The sequence below is a fragment of the Rhinoderma darwinii genome, chromosome 5 (genome assembly GCF_050947455.1).
Source record: "Rhinoderma darwinii isolate aRhiDar2 chromosome 5, aRhiDar2.hap1, whole genome shotgun sequence".
Taxonomy (NCBI): domain Eukaryota; kingdom Metazoa; phylum Chordata; class Amphibia; order Anura; family Rhinodermatidae; genus Rhinoderma; species Rhinoderma darwinii.
This window is the reverse complement of record NC_134691.1, coordinates 299,282,273-299,301,424: the sequence shown is the minus strand read 5'-3', so window position 1 is coordinate 299,301,424 and position 19,152 is coordinate 299,282,273. Positions and strand designations below refer to the sequence as shown.

The following is a 19,152-nucleotide window of genomic DNA, read 5'->3' as shown; positions in this document are numbered from 1 at the left end:
ATTTGCATTGTTTTTTGAACATTATTTTATTTTTCTACGACGTTACAAGGCTTAGAACTTTAGCAGCAATTTTTCACATTTTCAAGAAAATTTCCAAAACCTATTTTTATAGGTACCAGTTCAGTTCTGAAGTGGCTTTGAGGGCCTTATATAAAGAAACCCCCATAAGTCACCCAATTTTAAAAACTACACCCTCAAAGTAGACAATACAGCATTTAGAAAGTTTATTAACCCTTTAGGTATTTCACAGGACTTAAAGCAAAGTAGAGGTGAATTACAAATTTCTTTTTTTTGTCGGAAAATCCATTTTAATCCATTTTTTTCTGTAACACCAAAGGTTTTACCAGAGAAATGCAACTCAATATATATTACTCGGATTGTGCAGTTTTTAGAAATATCCCACAAGTGGCTCTAGTGCGCTAATGGACTGAACCACAGGCCTCAGAACCAAAGGAGCACCTAGTGGATTTTGGGGCCTCCTTTTCATTAGAATATATTTTAGGCACCATGTCAGGTTTGAAGAGGTTTTGTAGTGCCAAAACAGTGGAAACACCTCCAAAAAGACACCATTTGGCAAACTACACACCTCAAGGAATTCATCAAGGGGTGTAGTGAGCATTTTAACCCCACAGGTTTTTTGCTGAATTTTGTGGAATTAGTCCGTAAAAATGAAAATCTAAATTTTTTTCAAAAAAACGTAGAAATTTGTAAAGCAATTTCTCCTGATTACGGCAATACCCCACATGTGGTAATAAACGGCTGTTTGGACGCACAGCAGGGCTCCGAAGCGAAGGAGCACTATTTGGCTTTTGGAGATCAAGTTTACTCAATTGGTTTTCGGGTGTCATGTCGCATTTGCAAAGCCCCTGAGGGACCAAAACAGTGGACAACCCCCAGAAGTGACCCCATTTGGGAAACTTCAGCCCTAAAAAGAATTTGTCTAGGGGTATAGTGAGCATTTTGATCCCATAGGTTTTTTGCTGAATTAGGCTGTCAAAACTTCTATTGTTTTTTATTTATTTTTTTACGGCGTTCACAGTGCGCTATAAATTACATATTTCATTTATTCTCTGGGTCGATGCGATTACGGCGATACCATGTATATAGGTTTTAATGTTTTATGGTGTTTGCACGATAAGATCACGGTTTTAAAAAAATTTTTTCGTTTTTGTGTCGCCATATTCTAAGAGCCACAACTTTTTTATTTTTCTATCAGGAAAGCTGTGTGAGGGCTTGTTGTTTGCGGAACAAACTGTAGTTTTTATCGGTATAATTTTTGGGTACATGCGATTTTTTTGATCCCAATTTATGAAAATTATTTGGGAGCTGAAGTGACTAAAAATAACGATTCCGGTATAGTTTTTAACTTATTTTTTTATGGCGGTCATTGTGCGGGATAAATTACATTATATGTTTATAGTTCAGGCCGTTACGGACGCAGCGATACCAATTATGAATAGTTTATTTATTTTTTCTAATAATAAAGGACTTTATAAGGGGAAAAAGTCAATTTTAAAAATTTATTATTTTGACATTTTACTTTTGTAAATTTTTTGTAACTTATTTTACTTTTTTTTTTTAGTCCTTCTATGGACTTGAAGATCCAATTTTTGGATCGTTGTTATAATACCCTGCAATTCTTATGTATTGCAGGGTATTATACCTGTCAGTTTCACACTGACAGGAGGCATATTAGGTCCTGCCTCTGGCAGGACATAATCGCCTTCAATAGATGGCAGACCCGAAGCCTTTGTTAGGCTTCCGGTTGCCATAGCAATCGCCCCCGCCCAGCAACAATCGGCCCCCCCAATCGCGTAGCGGGGTGCCGATGTTGCTATAACAACTTAAATGCGGCGGTCACTATCGACTGCCGCAATTAAGGGGTTAATCGGTTCGGATCACCGCTGTGATCCGACCCAATGTTTTCCCCCAGTATTAAGGCTGCTAGTAGCAGCCTGTACTTTGAGATGCCGGGCTGCGGGGAGCGTCTGTGTGCTCTGTTAGGAGCACACGTAGATTAACAGGCTGCAGGCACAAGGACCAGCTCTGCAGCCCGTTAATCTACGTGGGGTGGTCGGGAATGGGTTAACTTACAGGGGATTAGCAGTAATAATGCAGGACAGGTCTATGATACATTGAGGGGTCTCCACAGTGTCCTCTGTTTCAAATGACCTGAACAGGGCATCGTCCCTCACATTTTTGTCAGTGGGACGAAAGTGGAGCACAAAGTGAAAACGGGTGAAGAACAGCGACCATCTGGCTTGATGGGGGTTTAGTTGTTGAGCCAACTGGAGATCGGTGATATTCTTATGGTCAGTCTATATCAGAATGGGATGAACTGCGCCATTCTAGCAGATATTTCCACTCCTCCAGTGACAGCTTGATGGCCAGTAACTACCGATCCCAACTCCTGATCCCAATAGAGTAATTGCGCTCTGCGGAAGAACACAGTCTTGAGTAATAACCACACACTACTGCCTTTCCCTTGAGACCTCTCTGGAATAGAAGTGCCCCTGCACCCACAGAGGAAGCGTCCACCTCCAACAAGAACTGTCGAGATACATCAGAATGATGGTGGATCGAGCCTGAAGTGAAGGCAGTCCTGAGGCTAATAAATGCTGATTCTACCTCTGGGGTCCACACCTTGGTGTTCACACCTTTCTTGGTAAGGGTAGAGATGGGAGCCTTCGGCGGCGAGAAATTTGGGATAAACTGCAGGTAGAAGTTAGCGAATCCCAGAAAACACTGTATGGACCGCAGACCCTGAGGATGTGGCCATTCCAGGATGGACTTTACTTTCTCAGCATCAATGAGGCCTTGGTCAGAGATGATGTAGCCCAGGAAGGGCAGAGAATTTTTTTCGAAAAGGCATTTTTCCAGCTTGGCATACAGGCGATTCTCCCTTAATTACAACAGGACTTGATGGACATGCCTCCGATGTGTCGTCATGTCTGGGGAGAAGATCAAAATATCAGCTAGATAGACCATAACACAGTGATAGAAGACGTCTCGCAAGATATCATTCACAAATTCTTGGAAGATAGCGGGAGCATTACACAGACCGAAGAGCATCACCAGGTATTCGTAGTGCCCGTCTCAAGTGTTGAATGCCGTGTTCCCCTCATCACCTCGACTGATTCGGATCAACTTGTAAGCCCCACGCAAGTTCAGTTTAGAGGAAAATCTTCTCGAATTTGGTCAAATAATTCGGGGATCAATGGCAATGGATATTTATTCTTGACCGTGATCTGGTTGAGACCACGGTAGCCAATGCAGGGTCGAACTGATCCGTCTTTCTTTTTAAGGAAGAACACGGCTCTGGCCGGGGAGGAGGATTTTGATATGAAGCCCCTCTCCAAATTGTCCTTGACATATGCTGACATGGACTAGGTCTCTGGCAAGAAGAGAGGATATACCCGTCCACGGGGAGGTGAAATATCGGGGACAAGTTCAATTGTACAGTCATAAGACCGGTGTGGGGGAAGCATCACAGCCTCCTTCTTGCTGAAGACGTCCACAAACTGAACAAAATGAGTGGGTAATCCAGCTAATGGCTGAGACAGAGGAGGCTGGAGAGGATGGATCTGTAACAGGCAGCAGTTGAAACATTTGGGGCTCCACTGGAGAACTTCTCCGGAATTCCAGTCAATGACTGGGGCATGTAGCCAGAGCCAAGGCAGACTCAGCAAAACCGGATTGACGGTTTTGGGCAAGACAAGAAATGCAATCTGTTCTGTGTGAAGATCTCTAACTTGGAGCTTCAGTGGCTTGGTCTCAGACACAATAGGATTGGGCAGAGGAAGTCCATTCACCGAGACAACAGCCAGAGGCGTCTCCAGAGGGACTGTGGGCAACTGGAGAAGATCCGCTAGGTCCTGTTGGATAAAGTTTGCCACAAACTCGGAATCCAGGAAGGCAGAGACCCGGTGTGTCTTCTCGCCGGACACTATGGTTGCAGGAATGGACAGTTTGGGAGAGAATTTTCTATTTAGCACCATTCCACCTAGGGTTGTCTCTCCAACCAATCCTAGGCTCTGGAGTTTTTGGCTTCTGGGGACACAAACGCACAAAATGACCTCCTAGGCCGCAATACAGACAGAGTCCCGAAGTGCATATGCATTGTTTCTCCTGGACTGACAATTTGAAACGGTCCACTTGCATAGGTTCCTCTGGTGGAACAACTGATGAGGGCAGCAGGGGGTCACTGGAATGTAGGAGCCAGCCTAGGGAATCTTCTGTCCCGACAAACCTCTTGGGACCGTTCCTGGACCCTCATGTCAATCAGAGTGGCCAGAAGAATAAGATCATCCAGGGTAGGTGTCAAATCTCGAGCGGCAAGCTCGTCTTTAATATCAGAAGACAGTCCCTGCCAGAAGGTAGCCACCAAGGCCTCTTTGTTCCAGGCCAGTTCAGCAGCCAGAGTACGGAACCGAATTGCGTACTCGCCCACGGAGGTGTCTCCTTGGCGAAGGGTCAGCAGAGATGTAGAGACTCTCCCAGGTTCCTCAAAAACCGTACAGAAAGTCTGCAAGAAACACTGAAGTCAGGGGTCTCTGGTCCCTGATGTTCCCAAATGGGGATTGCCCATGCAAGGGCCTTTCCAGTAAGGAGAGAGATTATGAAGGCGATCCTTGCGTCATCAGAAGGCAATGCCCTTCCTTGCAGTATGAAGTGGATCTGGGATTGATTTAAAAATTCCTTGCAGGACCTCGCGTCCCCATCGTAGCGAGGAGGTAGAGGTAGGGAGAATCAGGGATCGGTACTGATAGCAGGTGTAGCAAGAGGGGCAACAGGAGTGGGTGCCGTGAAGACTGACGTTTGAGCATCCAGATGATGTGCAATGGCGTTCACCGCCTGGAGGAGTTGGTTCTGTCGTGACTGGATGTCTCGCATGTATGCCTTCATGATTTGTGATGTCGTCATGGTCGTGGGTTGACCAGCGGGGTCTTTGGCCTGAGTGTACTGTCACGATCTGTGGACCCACTAGGCAGCACCGTCGTAGTAGAGTAGCATCTGGCCAAACAATAGTCTATAATGTATATGCCAGGTTCTTAGTACAAGAGGCGTGGCATGTGACACAACACGACTCCAACTCTGCATAAGACAGAGGAACAAACACAGCACGGGATACAGAAAGCAGGATACGGGAATACTGGGAACAGGATAACACTAAGGGATGATTTTCTAAGACTAACATGGGAATACACAACAATTCTCAGGCAAGGAGTGAAAGGGCAGGGTCTTTCTTATAGTCCATGGGGAACGGGGGCTAATTAGTCATTATTTGTATGTGCGCGTGGTGGTCCTTTAAGGCCGGACATGAGTGCACGCACTCAAGAGGACACTACAGAACAGAGCAGCCGCATGTGCTGGTGTCTCCGAGAAGGGAGACGTCGGCCAGAGGACTAGAGTCGTGGCCATCAGAGGATAAGGGGAGGCGGCGGTCTGCTACCGCGGACATTACAGAGTATATGATGCATGCCATATTTAATGGTCCACATTAACTTATGACATTACATCAGGTTTTGGCAATTAACTGTACCCAATAAATTGTAAACATGTGACAAACTTGCAGAAAATTTTTGCAACTTTTCTTGTCACTCTTCAAATTTGAAAAGTAGACATACTGCATCTTAGACTACATTTATTAAGTAAATTAAGTGCAAAATTCTGGTGCAAATCGAGATTTGATTTTTTGCCTGTTTGTGTCAAATTTATGAAGAGATGTGCGCCTTTTTAAAATTCAGCGCAAATCACTTTAACTTCATCCTCAACTTTCACTGGCATAAAAATCGTAAGTCTTAGTAAATGTGGGCCAATTTATATTTAAAGTGTCTAAAAACAATGGGATAACCAATAGAAGTGAAATGTACTAAAACATGTGCCTTTTTTTGCTCGTTTTTGTAATTGTACAGTGGCCACAGTGGGGTATAAATGTGCAAATAGTGCCTAACATGCCTCGTGAGTTGCACCAAATTGATCACACCATCTGCGAAATTCTTTATAAATGTAATGCAAATAACGCCATTTTTACGTCGTAAAGTTATGCACCCTACAACACAATCCCCTTTGGGTTATTATCTATTTTTGCTATACTTCTAAATGGCAAGTCTGCCTAGTAATACAGCAGTAAGAGGCAAGGAAAGTATCAATGCGTAACCAGTCAGATGTATCCTTACAGTTACTGGTAAATTTTTAATGGCAAGTGGAATGATCATGTTGTATAAATATGTTCTCTACCGTAGAGTTTTGTTTGGGTTAACCTGTTAGCTCACTAAGACATAAAGGATTTTTCCCATGATAGGCATTTATGGCAATGGCGGGATATTACATAAATGTCTAATAGATAGAGAGGCCCCCCTATTAGAAGAGCGGGGGTCTCACTTTTATAGGGCTGAGGTGCAATAACAGGCACAGCCAACAGACAAGAGTGGTACTGTTTCTTGGAGAAAAAAAAACAGAACTTTTTTGCGATCTCTTAAAACTTTTTTAAGTCCCAAAATATTCCCGATATTCCCGGGGTTGATAACATTTTTTATTTAATAAAAATGACTGCACAATGTGCTGCTAAGTAAGCAGAATATATTAAAGTTCCTTATTTTTAAGAAAAGGCTATATTCCCAAATGTCAATATAATAAAAGACAATCCTCAACCACACAGAGGTAAGTAGCATAAAGTTTATTCTAGCAATGTACAAATATGAAATCACCCACTAGAGAAAGCAGCACTTTTTTTTTAAATTCTTATGAAAATGTGATTCTAAGTTACAAAGTCCAATACTTGGCACAAACTATTATTTATAGTGGTTCTACCGGGCATAGACTTTTAAGGCATGTCAATTAGGCATGTCATAGGAGTCGCATCAGTCTGGCCCCTTATTACTGAGCAATTGTAGTAAAGGTTTTCATGCAGAGCTGATCCACAAGAACCCAATTAATCCATCCCCAAATAAAATTAATAGAAGTTATGGAAACCTTCGAGGACTCTTGTTCAAAAGTTCCTTGTAGTTTCTGTCGATTTTTGAACATAATATATAGGTTTATTTTTAGAATTAATCAACATAAAAGGATGAACATGTGAAAATATATTGCTTCGCTTCTCTTGTACTGATCCTTAGTCATAGCCTGTATTATACTCCAAAGCTGTATTCACATCCATTGTTTATGTACAAAAAAAGTCAGGTGGTTTATCCTGAAAACACCATTCACACATTACAGGAGTTATGTTCATTTCACATCGAGCAGTTTACCGAGGGCTCTTCAGAACTTTGAGGTAAACTACCCCCCGATCAGACGCCATATGAAGAGGCAAGCTATGCAGGCGGAAGATATGTAAAATAAAGAGATTTGCCAGTCAAGGAGCAGAAGGTAGGCCGGTTAGCGGGATAAAATGTGCTATTTTAGAGAACCAGTCCACCACCATCCAGACAATATTGCATCCTGCAAGGAGTTATAATTAGATATAAACATTCCCATGATTAACCAAACTAACATGGTCTACAACTGGTCAATAAACAGCAAGTGTGGGCAAATTACACCACTAGTACCATTTCGTGACACAATACACAATTTTGTGAGAAAATGTCAGGCTGTTCTTTGGGCAAATGTAAGATTCTACACAGTACTCAAACAGAACTCCAGGTATTTACATGAAGTTCGCCACATGCATAACAACATAGTCACTAATTCAAAACTATTGAGCAAGGATGGTATACAATAAAGTATAAAAATGCTGCCTTTACGAGAAGGGGCAGCATAAGCGGGAGGCATCTGGCAAAAGGTTACCAGTTGGACAGCCTTGAAATTACAAAATAAAACTAGACTTTTTTTTTTTTAGAAAACTTGCCATGAGTCTTTAAAAGCAAAACAGCTATAGAAAAATCTAAACCCCACTACAAATAATAGCCTAAATACCAAATCACCGTGTGGAGTAAAAATTCTAAATTTTATTAACTGCAAATTAATTTCTGCTCTACATGAAAGACAATTAATTTGCTTTGTTTCAGCCGCCAATATTAGTAGGAATAAATACAAAGCCCAGTGGAAGAAAGGAGACATTAGTCGTATAAATATAAGCATATGGAAGGTAGCAGGGGTAACTTCTATTACTGATGTGTAAGCCATTGGCATGCTGTGGTTATTCATTAGAGCGTCCAACAGGCTTATCAATGGGAGATTGTTTTGTAGGAAGAAATAAATACTTAAATTGATCTCTGGCTTTTTTGAGTACAGTAGAACCATCTGTATTTAGCAGCTGCCAAGTGGAGTTAATCTGAAGAAAAGTCTTTGATAAAAGAGGATGCCCAAGCGGTAAGCCTAGATCCCTTTTCATGTGCAATATGTTTAACACCTGTTATTGGCAGTTATGTAGGTTTTCCATTTTGCTATTTTTTTTTTTTTTTTTTTCGTTTAACAAAACAATCATTGGTCCCAGTAGGTTTTTAATTAAAAATAAAATTATGGAATGAAAAATAAATTAAATAAAACTTTTATGTTAAGATCTTTTAAATACTAAATATAAAGTATGTTACAGTCTTCTAAATACTGACCAAACATGTCGCTCAATCATTTGTTGTGAATCGCAACAGAAAACACGTTTGCCTGTGTAACAGAACAGATCCAGAGAAGGTGAATTTGACATGTTAGGCTCCCCTTCACACTTACGTTTGGGGATTCTGATAGGGTTTCTGTCAGTCTTTCCACTAATTTTGATGGCAAGAATAGCCCAATCTGCAGCCCTTTTCTTGATGTCAAAAATGCGAGAACTGCAGCGGAGTCAATGAAGTTCTGTCAGGATCCATTCGAATACATTGGATAACGGATCCATCACATCAGTCATGGCTCATTCATAAAACAATGCCAAGACACTAGTGTGAACCGATCCTTACTCCCACTTAGAATCAGAGCATCACTGTTCACTTACCCTGACTAGTTCTAGGCTAATGAGGAACATAGCATTCACAGATTTAGTTTGAATTGAACATGTATCAATAACGTATTCTGTAGCTATACACTGATCAGCCATAACATTAAAACCACCTTCCTAATATTATGTAGGTCCCCTTCATGACAACAAAACAGCTCTGACCAATCGATGCATGGGCTCCACAAGACCTCTGATGGTATCTGGTGGCATCTGGCACCAAGAAGTAAGTAGCCAATCCTTTAAGACCTGTAAGTCGTGAAGTAGGACCTCCATGGAACAGGCTTATTTTTTCAGTACATCCCACAGATGCTCGATCGGATTTATATCTGGAAAATTTGGAAGCCAAGTCAACATCTTGAACTGTTTGTCATGTTCCTTAAACTTTTTCTCAATATTTTTTGCAGTGTGCCAGGGTATATTATCCTGCTGAAAGAAGCCATTGCCATGAAGGAGTGTGCTGCAACAATATTTAGGTAGGTGGTACGTGTCAATGTAACATCTACACAAATACCAGATAACATTGCCCAAAGAATCACACTGCTTCCACCGCCTTGCCTTCTTCTCATAGTGCATTCTTGTGCCATCTCTTCTGCAGGTAAGTGACGCACACGAACTCGGCTGTTCACATGATGTTAAAGAAAATAAGACTCATCAGAAGAGACCATCCTTTTCCATTGCTCCATTGTCTAGTTCTGATGCTCATGTGCCCGCTGTAGGCATTTTCGTAAGGGGACTCTGTGTTTTGACACTTTTCGATCATAGCCAGCATTAACTTTTTCAGCAATTTGTGCTACAGTAGCTCTAGTCTGGGTTCATACCAGACGGGCTAGCCTTCATTTCCTTTGTATTAATGAGCCTTGGGCGCTCATGACCACTGATGACTCTGTTGGCAGTTCACCAGTTGTCCTTCCTTTGACTACTTTTGGTAGGTACTAACTACATATTACTAAGACCCCACAAGTCCTGCATTTTGTATACACTCTGACTCAATTTTCTAGCCATCACAATTTGGCCCTTGACAATCTCACTCAGATCCTTATGCTTGTCTATTTTTCCTGCTTCCAGCACATGAACTTCAAGAACTGACTGTTCACTTGCTGCCTAATATATTCCACCCCTTGACAGGTGCCATTGTGCCAAGATAATCAATGTTATCCAATTCACCTGTGAGAGATTTTAAGGAGACCCTCTGGTTTTTTGCTACAAAAGTAAAGTTTCCTAGGGAATACATATTTTATTTACCTGGTGCCTCCGTTTACCTTGTTGGGCCACCAATCCTCAGATTTACGGGCCCCGTCTTCTCTCATAAAAGATGGCCACGGCATTTCTCAGACTACCCGATGTACACTGTGCTTCGGTACTCTGATCCACTGTTCCCTGCTATCCAATTAGCTAGTGCTGCTTACATTGCTAGAGCAGCAATAGCCAAGCAGATAGCAGGAAAGAGTATTTTGGAAAACCGAAGCACAGTGTACATCGGGTAGTCTGTGAAATGCTGTGGCAATCTTGTATGACAGAAGAATCGGCGGATCGGTAGCACAACAAACTAAACGGAGAGCATCAGGTAAGTAAACTCTGCACTCCCCAGGGTCGCTTTAATGTTATAGCTGATCGGTGTATACCTACAGGTTAAGATCAGCTGATTTTATATAACATACCCTAGCAGTCATGTATAAAAAAAAAAGTAAACAAGTGCAGCTGTGTTGCTGTAGCAACTGCCATTGCCAAGAGAAATGTACAAAATATAAGCAAGAACCTTGTCTTTTGTCATGGGAACTACTGAATATTTTGGGTTGTGCAGTGTATTCAATGGTGAATTAGATGTCTTTGATAACAACTTTATTATAATAGTATATAGAGTTGCTCATAAGCTGTAGGATAGTTTTAGGGGGTGCATAGGAAGCAGTCACATCGAAACATCTACTCTAGAGGAGGCCCAAAAGCTCCAGATTTGATACAAAGGCACCTGGAATTATATTTCTGTCGAATTCTTTATAAATTTAACAGAAAAAAATCTCTGGCAGACTCCATTGCATGCCGCATTACAGAGCATTGCTTCTATTGTAGAAGAGTTACATATTACTGCACCGTAAGGAGCAGAATATAGCAGAACATGGACTGCCTACTGAAGAGGCTCCGTGTGCCTCCATACAGCCTCTCTGCTGCCATGTGCATGAGGCCGAAAAGCAGTGTTCCCGGTAAGGGAACTAAAGTTTAAAGCCCGCGCACTGTCACTGGCGAATGCAGTGGGGGGCTCCGATGCTAGCGACAGCCACATCCAGTTGTATGTGCGTCCTCATATATATATGTGAGGATATAATGTATGTACTGTATGTTTATATTTGTGTGTAGTTATGTACAGTTTGACCTCACGCACACAACCGTTTTTTCGCGACCGTAATTTATCCGCATATTTGCGGATAAATTGTGGATCGATTCATTTCTATGGTTTCTATAGTTTACACGTATCCGTGTGTTTCGTTTTAGCGATCAGGGGGTGCTAAGTGCTCAGACCCCCAATTACACTTTAAAGGAAAGTTATTTTTTTTTACGTGTTTTAATTATGAGCCTATTTTGTCTAACTATTTTAATATGTTCCCTAATGTAACTGTATTTATTCATATATTTGTACTAATAAAGATGGGGCAGCCATCTTTATTAGCATCTGTGTATATGTTTCTGCATGACACATACACAGGTGCTATCTAGCGCACCCAGGGCATAGGGTCGGCTCCCATCCCTACTTTCCTATCTCCTGCTAGAGCCGTTCTAGCTTTGAACCGTGCGTGCTCTATGGCATGTACGGTTCACAGGGACCCACAGCGACCCTCGCTTCTAGGTGGAAGACGGGCACCAATTTATCTAAGAGCGACAGTCACTGCAATCATCGAAGGAGTTGTCTGTCAATTGAAATGAATTGCCAGGCCCTGCCTGCTATGAATGCAGGACCGCCTGTCAATTCATTTGAATTGCCACCTCCTCCTGCCCCACACCCTTAAGGCCTTATTCACACGACAGTGAAAAATGGCCGTGTGACGGCCGTTCTTTTAACGGCCGTCACAAGGCCATTTTTAGAACAATGATGTTCTATGGGTGTATTCACAAGGCCGTTTTTTAACAGCCCGTGAATAATGGCCGTCAAAAAATAGGAGATGTCCTATTTTTGGCAGTTTTAATGGCCTGACAGCCCCCATAGAAGTCAATGGATCCGTTTTTAACGACTGTCAATACATTGCTGTCAAGGTATACTGAATGTAGTAGAACAGAAAAATGGGACCACCGGCGCTGCTATAAATGATGTCAAAGTAGAAGAGAATCTTCATTGGCCTGATGAAGACGCCAGTCCGGCGTTGAAACGCGTAGCCCTGTCTCATGAAAATAAATACATTCAATTCAATTCTCTTCTACTTTGACATCATTTATAGCAGCGCCAGTGGTCCCCTTTTTCTGTTCTACTACATTTAGCACACCAAAAGAAGACAGCGCTGCATTGGTGAGCGTCGTCGCGTCTCCTTCACAGATCCCGTGAAGACGAGAGACCTTACCAGAAGAGGACAGCGCAGCATCAGTGAGTATGTATCGCATTCATGTCGGGCTGGGTGGCATCATATACAGGAGGGCTGTGTGGCATATACAGGGGGGCTGTGACATCTACAGTGAAGCTGTGTGGCATCCTATACAGGGAGGCTGTGTGGCACCCTATACAGGGAGGCTGTGTGGCATCATATACAGGGAGGCTGTGTGGCATCATATACAGGGAGGCTGTTTGGCATCATATACAGGGAGGTGTGTGGCATCATATACAGGGAGGTGCGTGGCATCATATACAGGGAGGTGTGTGACATCATATACAGGGAGGTGTGTGACATCATATACAGGGAGGTGCGTGGCATCATATACAAGGAGGTGTGTGGCATCATATACAGGGAGGCTGTGTGGCATCATATACAGGGAGGCTGTGTGGCATCATATACAGGGACGCTGTGTGGCATCATATACAGGGAGGCTGTGTGGCATCATATACAGGGAGGCTGTGTGGCATCATATACAGGGAGGCTGTGTGGCATCATATACAGGGAGGCTTTAAATAGTATCTAGGTGAACATGTAACCTTCTTTTGGGTGTTTTCAGGGGGTTGGGACTAAAAAAGCCTGACCAATGAAATTCATTCGTTTTTTTTAATGGCCATGAAAAACTTATGCAAAACGGCCATTAAAAACGGACAGACGGACTGGAAATGGATGAAAATTTGGAGACACTGATGCAAAACGGCCATGAAAAACCAAGTTGACCAGTTTTTAATGGACATTTTCTTTCACTGTCGTGTGAATATCGCCTTACCTAACACTTCAGTGTGACTGCTAGTAACCCCGCCACGTAGCTAATACAGGGACTCTTCTGTCACTTAAGGAGTCCATGCATTAGCATTTTCTGGTGCACAGGACCTCCCAGATGCGTCAGAATTATTAATAACGATTAATATTTCTGCCGGATCTCTAGTTCCTGTGCGCCACAATAAGAACTACAGTTCATTGACCTCTAGTTTCTATTACAGCGCAGGGTAGAAGAAAGAAGACAGAAGACTGCAGTAGGTGAGTATAAGTAGTTTTATTTTTCATACTGGTTATGTTTTGTTTTGCAGGTTCCGTTGGACCAATTGGACAACGTCGTAGATTCGTTGGATTACTTCGATGATCTACATTTTAAATAAAATCATCAGAGGGTTATGTGAGGGAGTTTTTATTTCAATTAAATTGTTTTTTTATGTCTTTTTTTTATACTTTATTACCGTCTTCGTAATAGCCGCTGTCTGACAACATCCATTACTAAGGCTGGGGCTTAGTGTTAGCCAGTAAAAAGGCTAGCACCAACCTCCCATTATTACCCCAGTACCCACCGCCATCAGGGGTACCAGGAAGAGCCGGGTACGATCCAGGACCCGACCATCTGAAGGGATAAAGTGCCCGGCCGTCACTCCAGATGTTCAGGTATTGGATCATACCCGGCTCTTCCCAGTACCCCTGGCGGCATTGGGTACCAGGGTAATAATGGGAGGTTGGTGCTAGCCTTTTTACTGGTTATCAGTAAGCCCCAGCCTTAGTAATGGATGCTGTCAATCAGAGAGCGGCCATTACACTGGCGGTAATAATGTATTAAAAAAACAGATGGACATAAGAAACATTTTTTAATTGAAATCAAAACTCCCTCACACAACCCACTTTCACCATTTTATTTAAAAAAATAAATAAGAAAACATAGATCCATGGAACCAACCGGAAAAAAAAAAGTCTATGAAAAATAAAAAAGTATACACTTTCCTTCTCCCCTGCAACGCACTAGAAATTAGAGGTCAAAGAAAAATAATTCCCCATCATGTAAGTCTGCTACCTGTCAACTGAAAAGTCATTCGCCAGAGGGAAAAATGTTTCCACATGGCGGAGTACCGGATCCCAGGCCCAGGTGAAGCTTTCTTTTAAGACTCCACCATTGGGAAACATTTTTTCCTCTGGTGCAAGATTTTTCCATTGACATGTAGCAGTTCTATAGGGGTGGTGTTAGCAAGGGCAAACTCAGCAATTGCACAGTGCCCCCAAAATGTGCCGCTACTCATAGGCAAGTACTGTGTGCTTGCCTCCCGGCTAAAATTTGCCAGCCAGCCCTGGGCCGTTGGCTCCCTGCCCCACCGTTTTCTCTCATAGGTCTGCGGTCTACAACAGTCCAAGAACACGCTATTGATGTCAGCAGAAAGTCAGAACGTTTGCTTGGGTTACTTGGATAGATTTTGGGGGGATGCCTTTCTATAGTTCGCAAAGGCAGCAAAGGGGCTAGGTTCACCCCTGACTGGGGGTGTTGATTTACTGTAGACCGTAAAGCCGGGTTCCCACGTAGCGTAAACGCTGCAGAATTTCCACAACAGAATTATGTATGGAAATTCTGCAGCATTTACAGTAGCAGCAAAGTGGATGAGATTTAGAAAATCTCATGCCCACGCAGCATAAATGTTAATAAATTGACCTGCGGTGCGGAATTTAATTCTGCAGCATGTCAATTTATGCTGCGTTTTTGTTGATTTTCCGTTGCGGGTTTACCCCATTGAATTCAATGGGGTTGCGACTATTGCAGTGGATTCGCAGCAATTACGCCCCAAAAAATTGCAACTACGGGAAAAAGAATAATCATACTTACCCAGAACGCCCTCCTTATTCCTGCAGTCTGGCCTCTCGGGATGATGTTGCATCCCATGTGATCGCTGCAGCCAATCACAGGCTGCAGCGGCGGTCACGTGGGATAATACGTCATCCCAGGAGGCCGGCCTGAACGTCAGAGGTCCGGCCTCCTGGGATGACAGTGCATCCCATGTGATCCCTGATACAGCCAATCACAGGCTGCAGCAGTCGCATGGGCTGCAGCATCAGCCAAGGAGGCTGGACCGGACTGAACAGGAGGGACGCATCGCATAAAAATGGCTTACGTAAGCATATGCGGCTTTTACCGCTGCTTTCCACAGCGGAAATTACGTCCAGACAAACGCATCACAACGTGGTGCGGTTTTCAGACGGAATGTACTGCGCGTTCCAGGTCGGATACGCTGTATGGTTTTTATGCATCTTATCCGTCCCGTGGAATCCCGGCCTTAGAGAGAGTGGCACTGCTGAGTAGCTGTTGTATGTCAGGTCCAGTGGCTGCTTATTGGCTAAGAATACAGCAGCCGCTAAAGATTAAATAACCTAGTGGACGGGCTCTTTCCTTTTGGGGAGAGGCAGCACTGCTTCCTCTCTGCCACTTTATTGTTGCTCGATAATACAGATGCAGCTGACCTCATCCCTCTTCTACTCCTTGCCATCTCTCTTGGAATCTGATCAGTGGCCGCTTACAGATAAGCTTGATGAGACACCCGAAGTGAAAAGGCTTCAGTCCGCAGCTATAATTAATAAGAAACTGTGTGGGTAGCAAACTGTTACACCAGTCCATCTGGCATTTGCCAGAACTGCCACATGGACGATCCGACCTTGCTCACGAGGATCTGCCTGCCCAATCCATTCTGAAGATTTTTTTCATTGTAAAAGTAGTAAAACAAAAAAATATACATAAATTTGGTATCGCTGTAATTGTATTGACCCTCAGAATAGAGTTAACATGCCGTTTTTTACCGCACGGTGAACACCGTAAAAACAAAACCCCCCAAAAGATTAAGGAATCACTGTTTTTTTCCTATTCCAGCCCACAAATAATTTTCCCGTTTCCCAGTACATTGTATGGTACAATAAATCCTGCTGTAAAAATCTACAACTCGTCCCGCAAAAAATAAGCCCTCATATATTGATGAAATAATAAGCTGGGGAGGACAAAACTAAAGTGAAAATCCAAAAAATGGCAGTGGCAGAAAGGAGTTAAACAAGCAATAGGGGCACCAATAAAAACTTTCCAGACAGAATGACCGGATAGTTGTTTTAATGCATAAGTGACAACTGAAAGATCCTATAACATCAGTAAATAATGTAGTCATTACACACAAGACATGCTAATCATCAAGATTGAAAGTATTGTTACTTACCACTAGGTTTCCTATAACCATAACAAGCATGAAGACAAGGATGCACAGGGGTTGGCCGTTAACTTCCATGCAATCCCACATGGTCTCAATCCATTCTCCGCATAAAACACGGAACACAATGAGGAATGAATGAAAAAAGTCGTTCATGTGCCATCGTGGTAACTTGCAATCATCACTGATTTTACAAACGCAATCCATATAGTTCCGTCCAAACAACTGGACTCCAACAACAGCAAAAATAAAGACAATGATAGCCAGAACAAGGGTTAAGTTCCCGAGAGCTCCTACTGAATTGCCAATGATTTTGATAAGTGTATTTAATGTTGGCCAAGACTTTGCCAATTTGAAAACCCGAAGCTGAAACAAAACAAAATTAGTTTTAGTTTTCTACACATAAAAAAATAGACCCCCAAACAATACTACATGCAATGTATGAAATGGAATGTGACATTATAAATACTTCAGGAATTAGTATACAGCTTACCAGTCGAAAGGACCGTAGAACAGACAGATTTCCCATACTGGAGAGACTGGACAAACAGAATTCCATTAAACTCAGGGTCACAATGATGCTATCAAAAATATTCCATCCCTGCTGGAAATAGTAGTAAGGATCTAAGGCAATAATTTTGAAGACCATTTCAGCTGTAAAAATACCAGTGAAAACCTGTAGACACAAAAGTACAAGAACTCAGAAGACATTTAGAGGAAAGTCATGGCAAAGCAAATTACATATTTACAGGAGCATTGAATAAATTACCTTTCCATTTCCAGTTATATTTAGTGAGGTTTCATACATGTCTTGCAAATTGCCAGACGTTTTAACTTTCTTTGAGCTTTTTCTTTTATCGCTTATATCTTTATTTTTAGTTCACTTACATATGATGCAGCAGCTTAGTTTTAAGATATAGGAAATGCAGATATTGCAGTCCTAATTAGACAACACAATAGAACAAAAGCACAATGACATAAAACTAAGCATCCCATTATGTGTATATAGGCTCTACATCATTAGATACAGGAACCCAATGTCCCTGGTAATTATGCGACGGGCCCCAGTGAAGTTTTTTTCATTAAGGTCCAGAAGCTTTAAATTATGCTGATATCAATGTGAATAATCGTCAAAATTATTAATGTTGTAGATTGATCAGTATCAAGCAGTTTGATCTACAACAGATTTTAGAGCTGTGGCATGACATGTGTTACATTTAGTGCATTAACATACACTGCAAGATTTGAAAATGGAAAAAAAGTATAATTGCCCCCCTCATGTGAAATAAAGAAACCCCCAATAGTTTCAACTGAGTGCACACTTTAGACCTTGGCAGAGACAGCTACCGTACACTGGGCACTGGGATGTCTGGAAGTACACATTTCCCAACGTTCCAATATTGGTGATCACAGGAAGCGCTGCAGAGATCTTTCAATCTTTTGCAAAATTAAAGGATTATGGTGGCAAATCGTTGAATAAATTCAGTACTTTACTGCCAGAATCGGTATACTTGGATAGTCGGATATAAAAGTCTACAAATATAAAAATATGTAAGTGCGTGTCTGCGTGCATGCACCTGTGTGTTTGTGTGTGCATGAGACCTTAAGGGAATCTCAATTTTTAACACTATTTCTTTTTTAGGTCCAAAACACTGTACTAATTCATTCCTTAACCCCATAAAGAGGCTCTGTCACCAGATTATAAGTGCCCTATCTCCTACATAATCTGATCAGCGCTGTAATGTAGATAACAGCAGTGTTTTTTTTTAAAGAATGATAATTTTTTAGCAAATTATGAGGAATTTTAGATTTATTCTAGCTAGTTTCTTATTGCCCAACTGGGTGTTTTTTAACTTTTGATCAAGTGGACATTGTAAAGAAAAGTGTATGATGCTGACCAATCAGCATGATACACTTCTCTCCATTCATGTCCATTTGTACTCAGCACAGAATGATCTCGCGAGATCACACTGTACTGTCACATACACCCACATTAACTTTACTGAAGTGTCTTGAGAGTGAATAGACATTCTTTCCAGCCAGGACGCGATGTCTATTCACACTCCCGACACTTCGGTAAAGTTTGTGTGGGACTTAATCACGCTGTGAATGACAGCACAGAGTGATCTCGCGAGTTAACGCTATGCTGTGTGAGTAAGTCCCACAAAAATGTTACCGGAGTGTGAATAGACATCGCGTCCTGGCTGGAGGCAATGTTAAAGTGGGTGTATGTGACAGTACAGCGTGATCTCACGAGATCATGCTGTGCTAAGTACAAATTGACATGAATGGAGAGAAGTGTAGGACGCTGATTGGTCAGCATCATACACTTCTCTTTACAACTCCCAACTTGTTTAAAAGTAAAAAAAACGCTCAGTTGAGCATTAAGAATCTATAAATCTATATGATAAATTGTTGATAACTTGCTCAAAATAAAAACCACTGTTGTTATCTACATTACAGCGTCAATCAGATCATGTAGGAGATAGGGCACTTATAATGTGGTGACAGAGCCTCTTAAAGGGAACCTGTCACCAGCATTTCACCTATTAAACCAGCAATACCTGGTGGTAGTGGGTGAAAAATCATTTCTATATAACCTACAATTGTCTTCTTAGTCGGCTCTGTAGCTTTAGTATTCAGTTTTTTAATGTTCCCACAACGTATGCTAATGAGCAGA

At 42.1% G+C, this 19,152-nt stretch overlaps 1 protein-coding gene across 1 annotated transcript in view; it reads right to left on the bottom strand.

Annotated features, from left to right (window-relative positions):
• LOC142652004 (sodium channel protein type 5 subunit alpha-like) overlaps positions 1–19,152 on the bottom strand; it is a 358,710-nt gene that overhangs the window by 106,728 nt on the left and 232,830 nt on the right. The window contains exons 15-16 of the mRNA XM_075827343.1: positions 16,966–17,148; positions 16,482–16,838 (exon numbers count right to left, since the gene is read on the bottom strand). Coding sequence (XP_075683458.1) covers positions 16,482–16,838; positions 16,966–17,148 — 540 coding nt within the window. The remainder of the gene's footprint in view (positions 1–16,481; positions 16,839–16,965; positions 17,149–19,152) is intronic.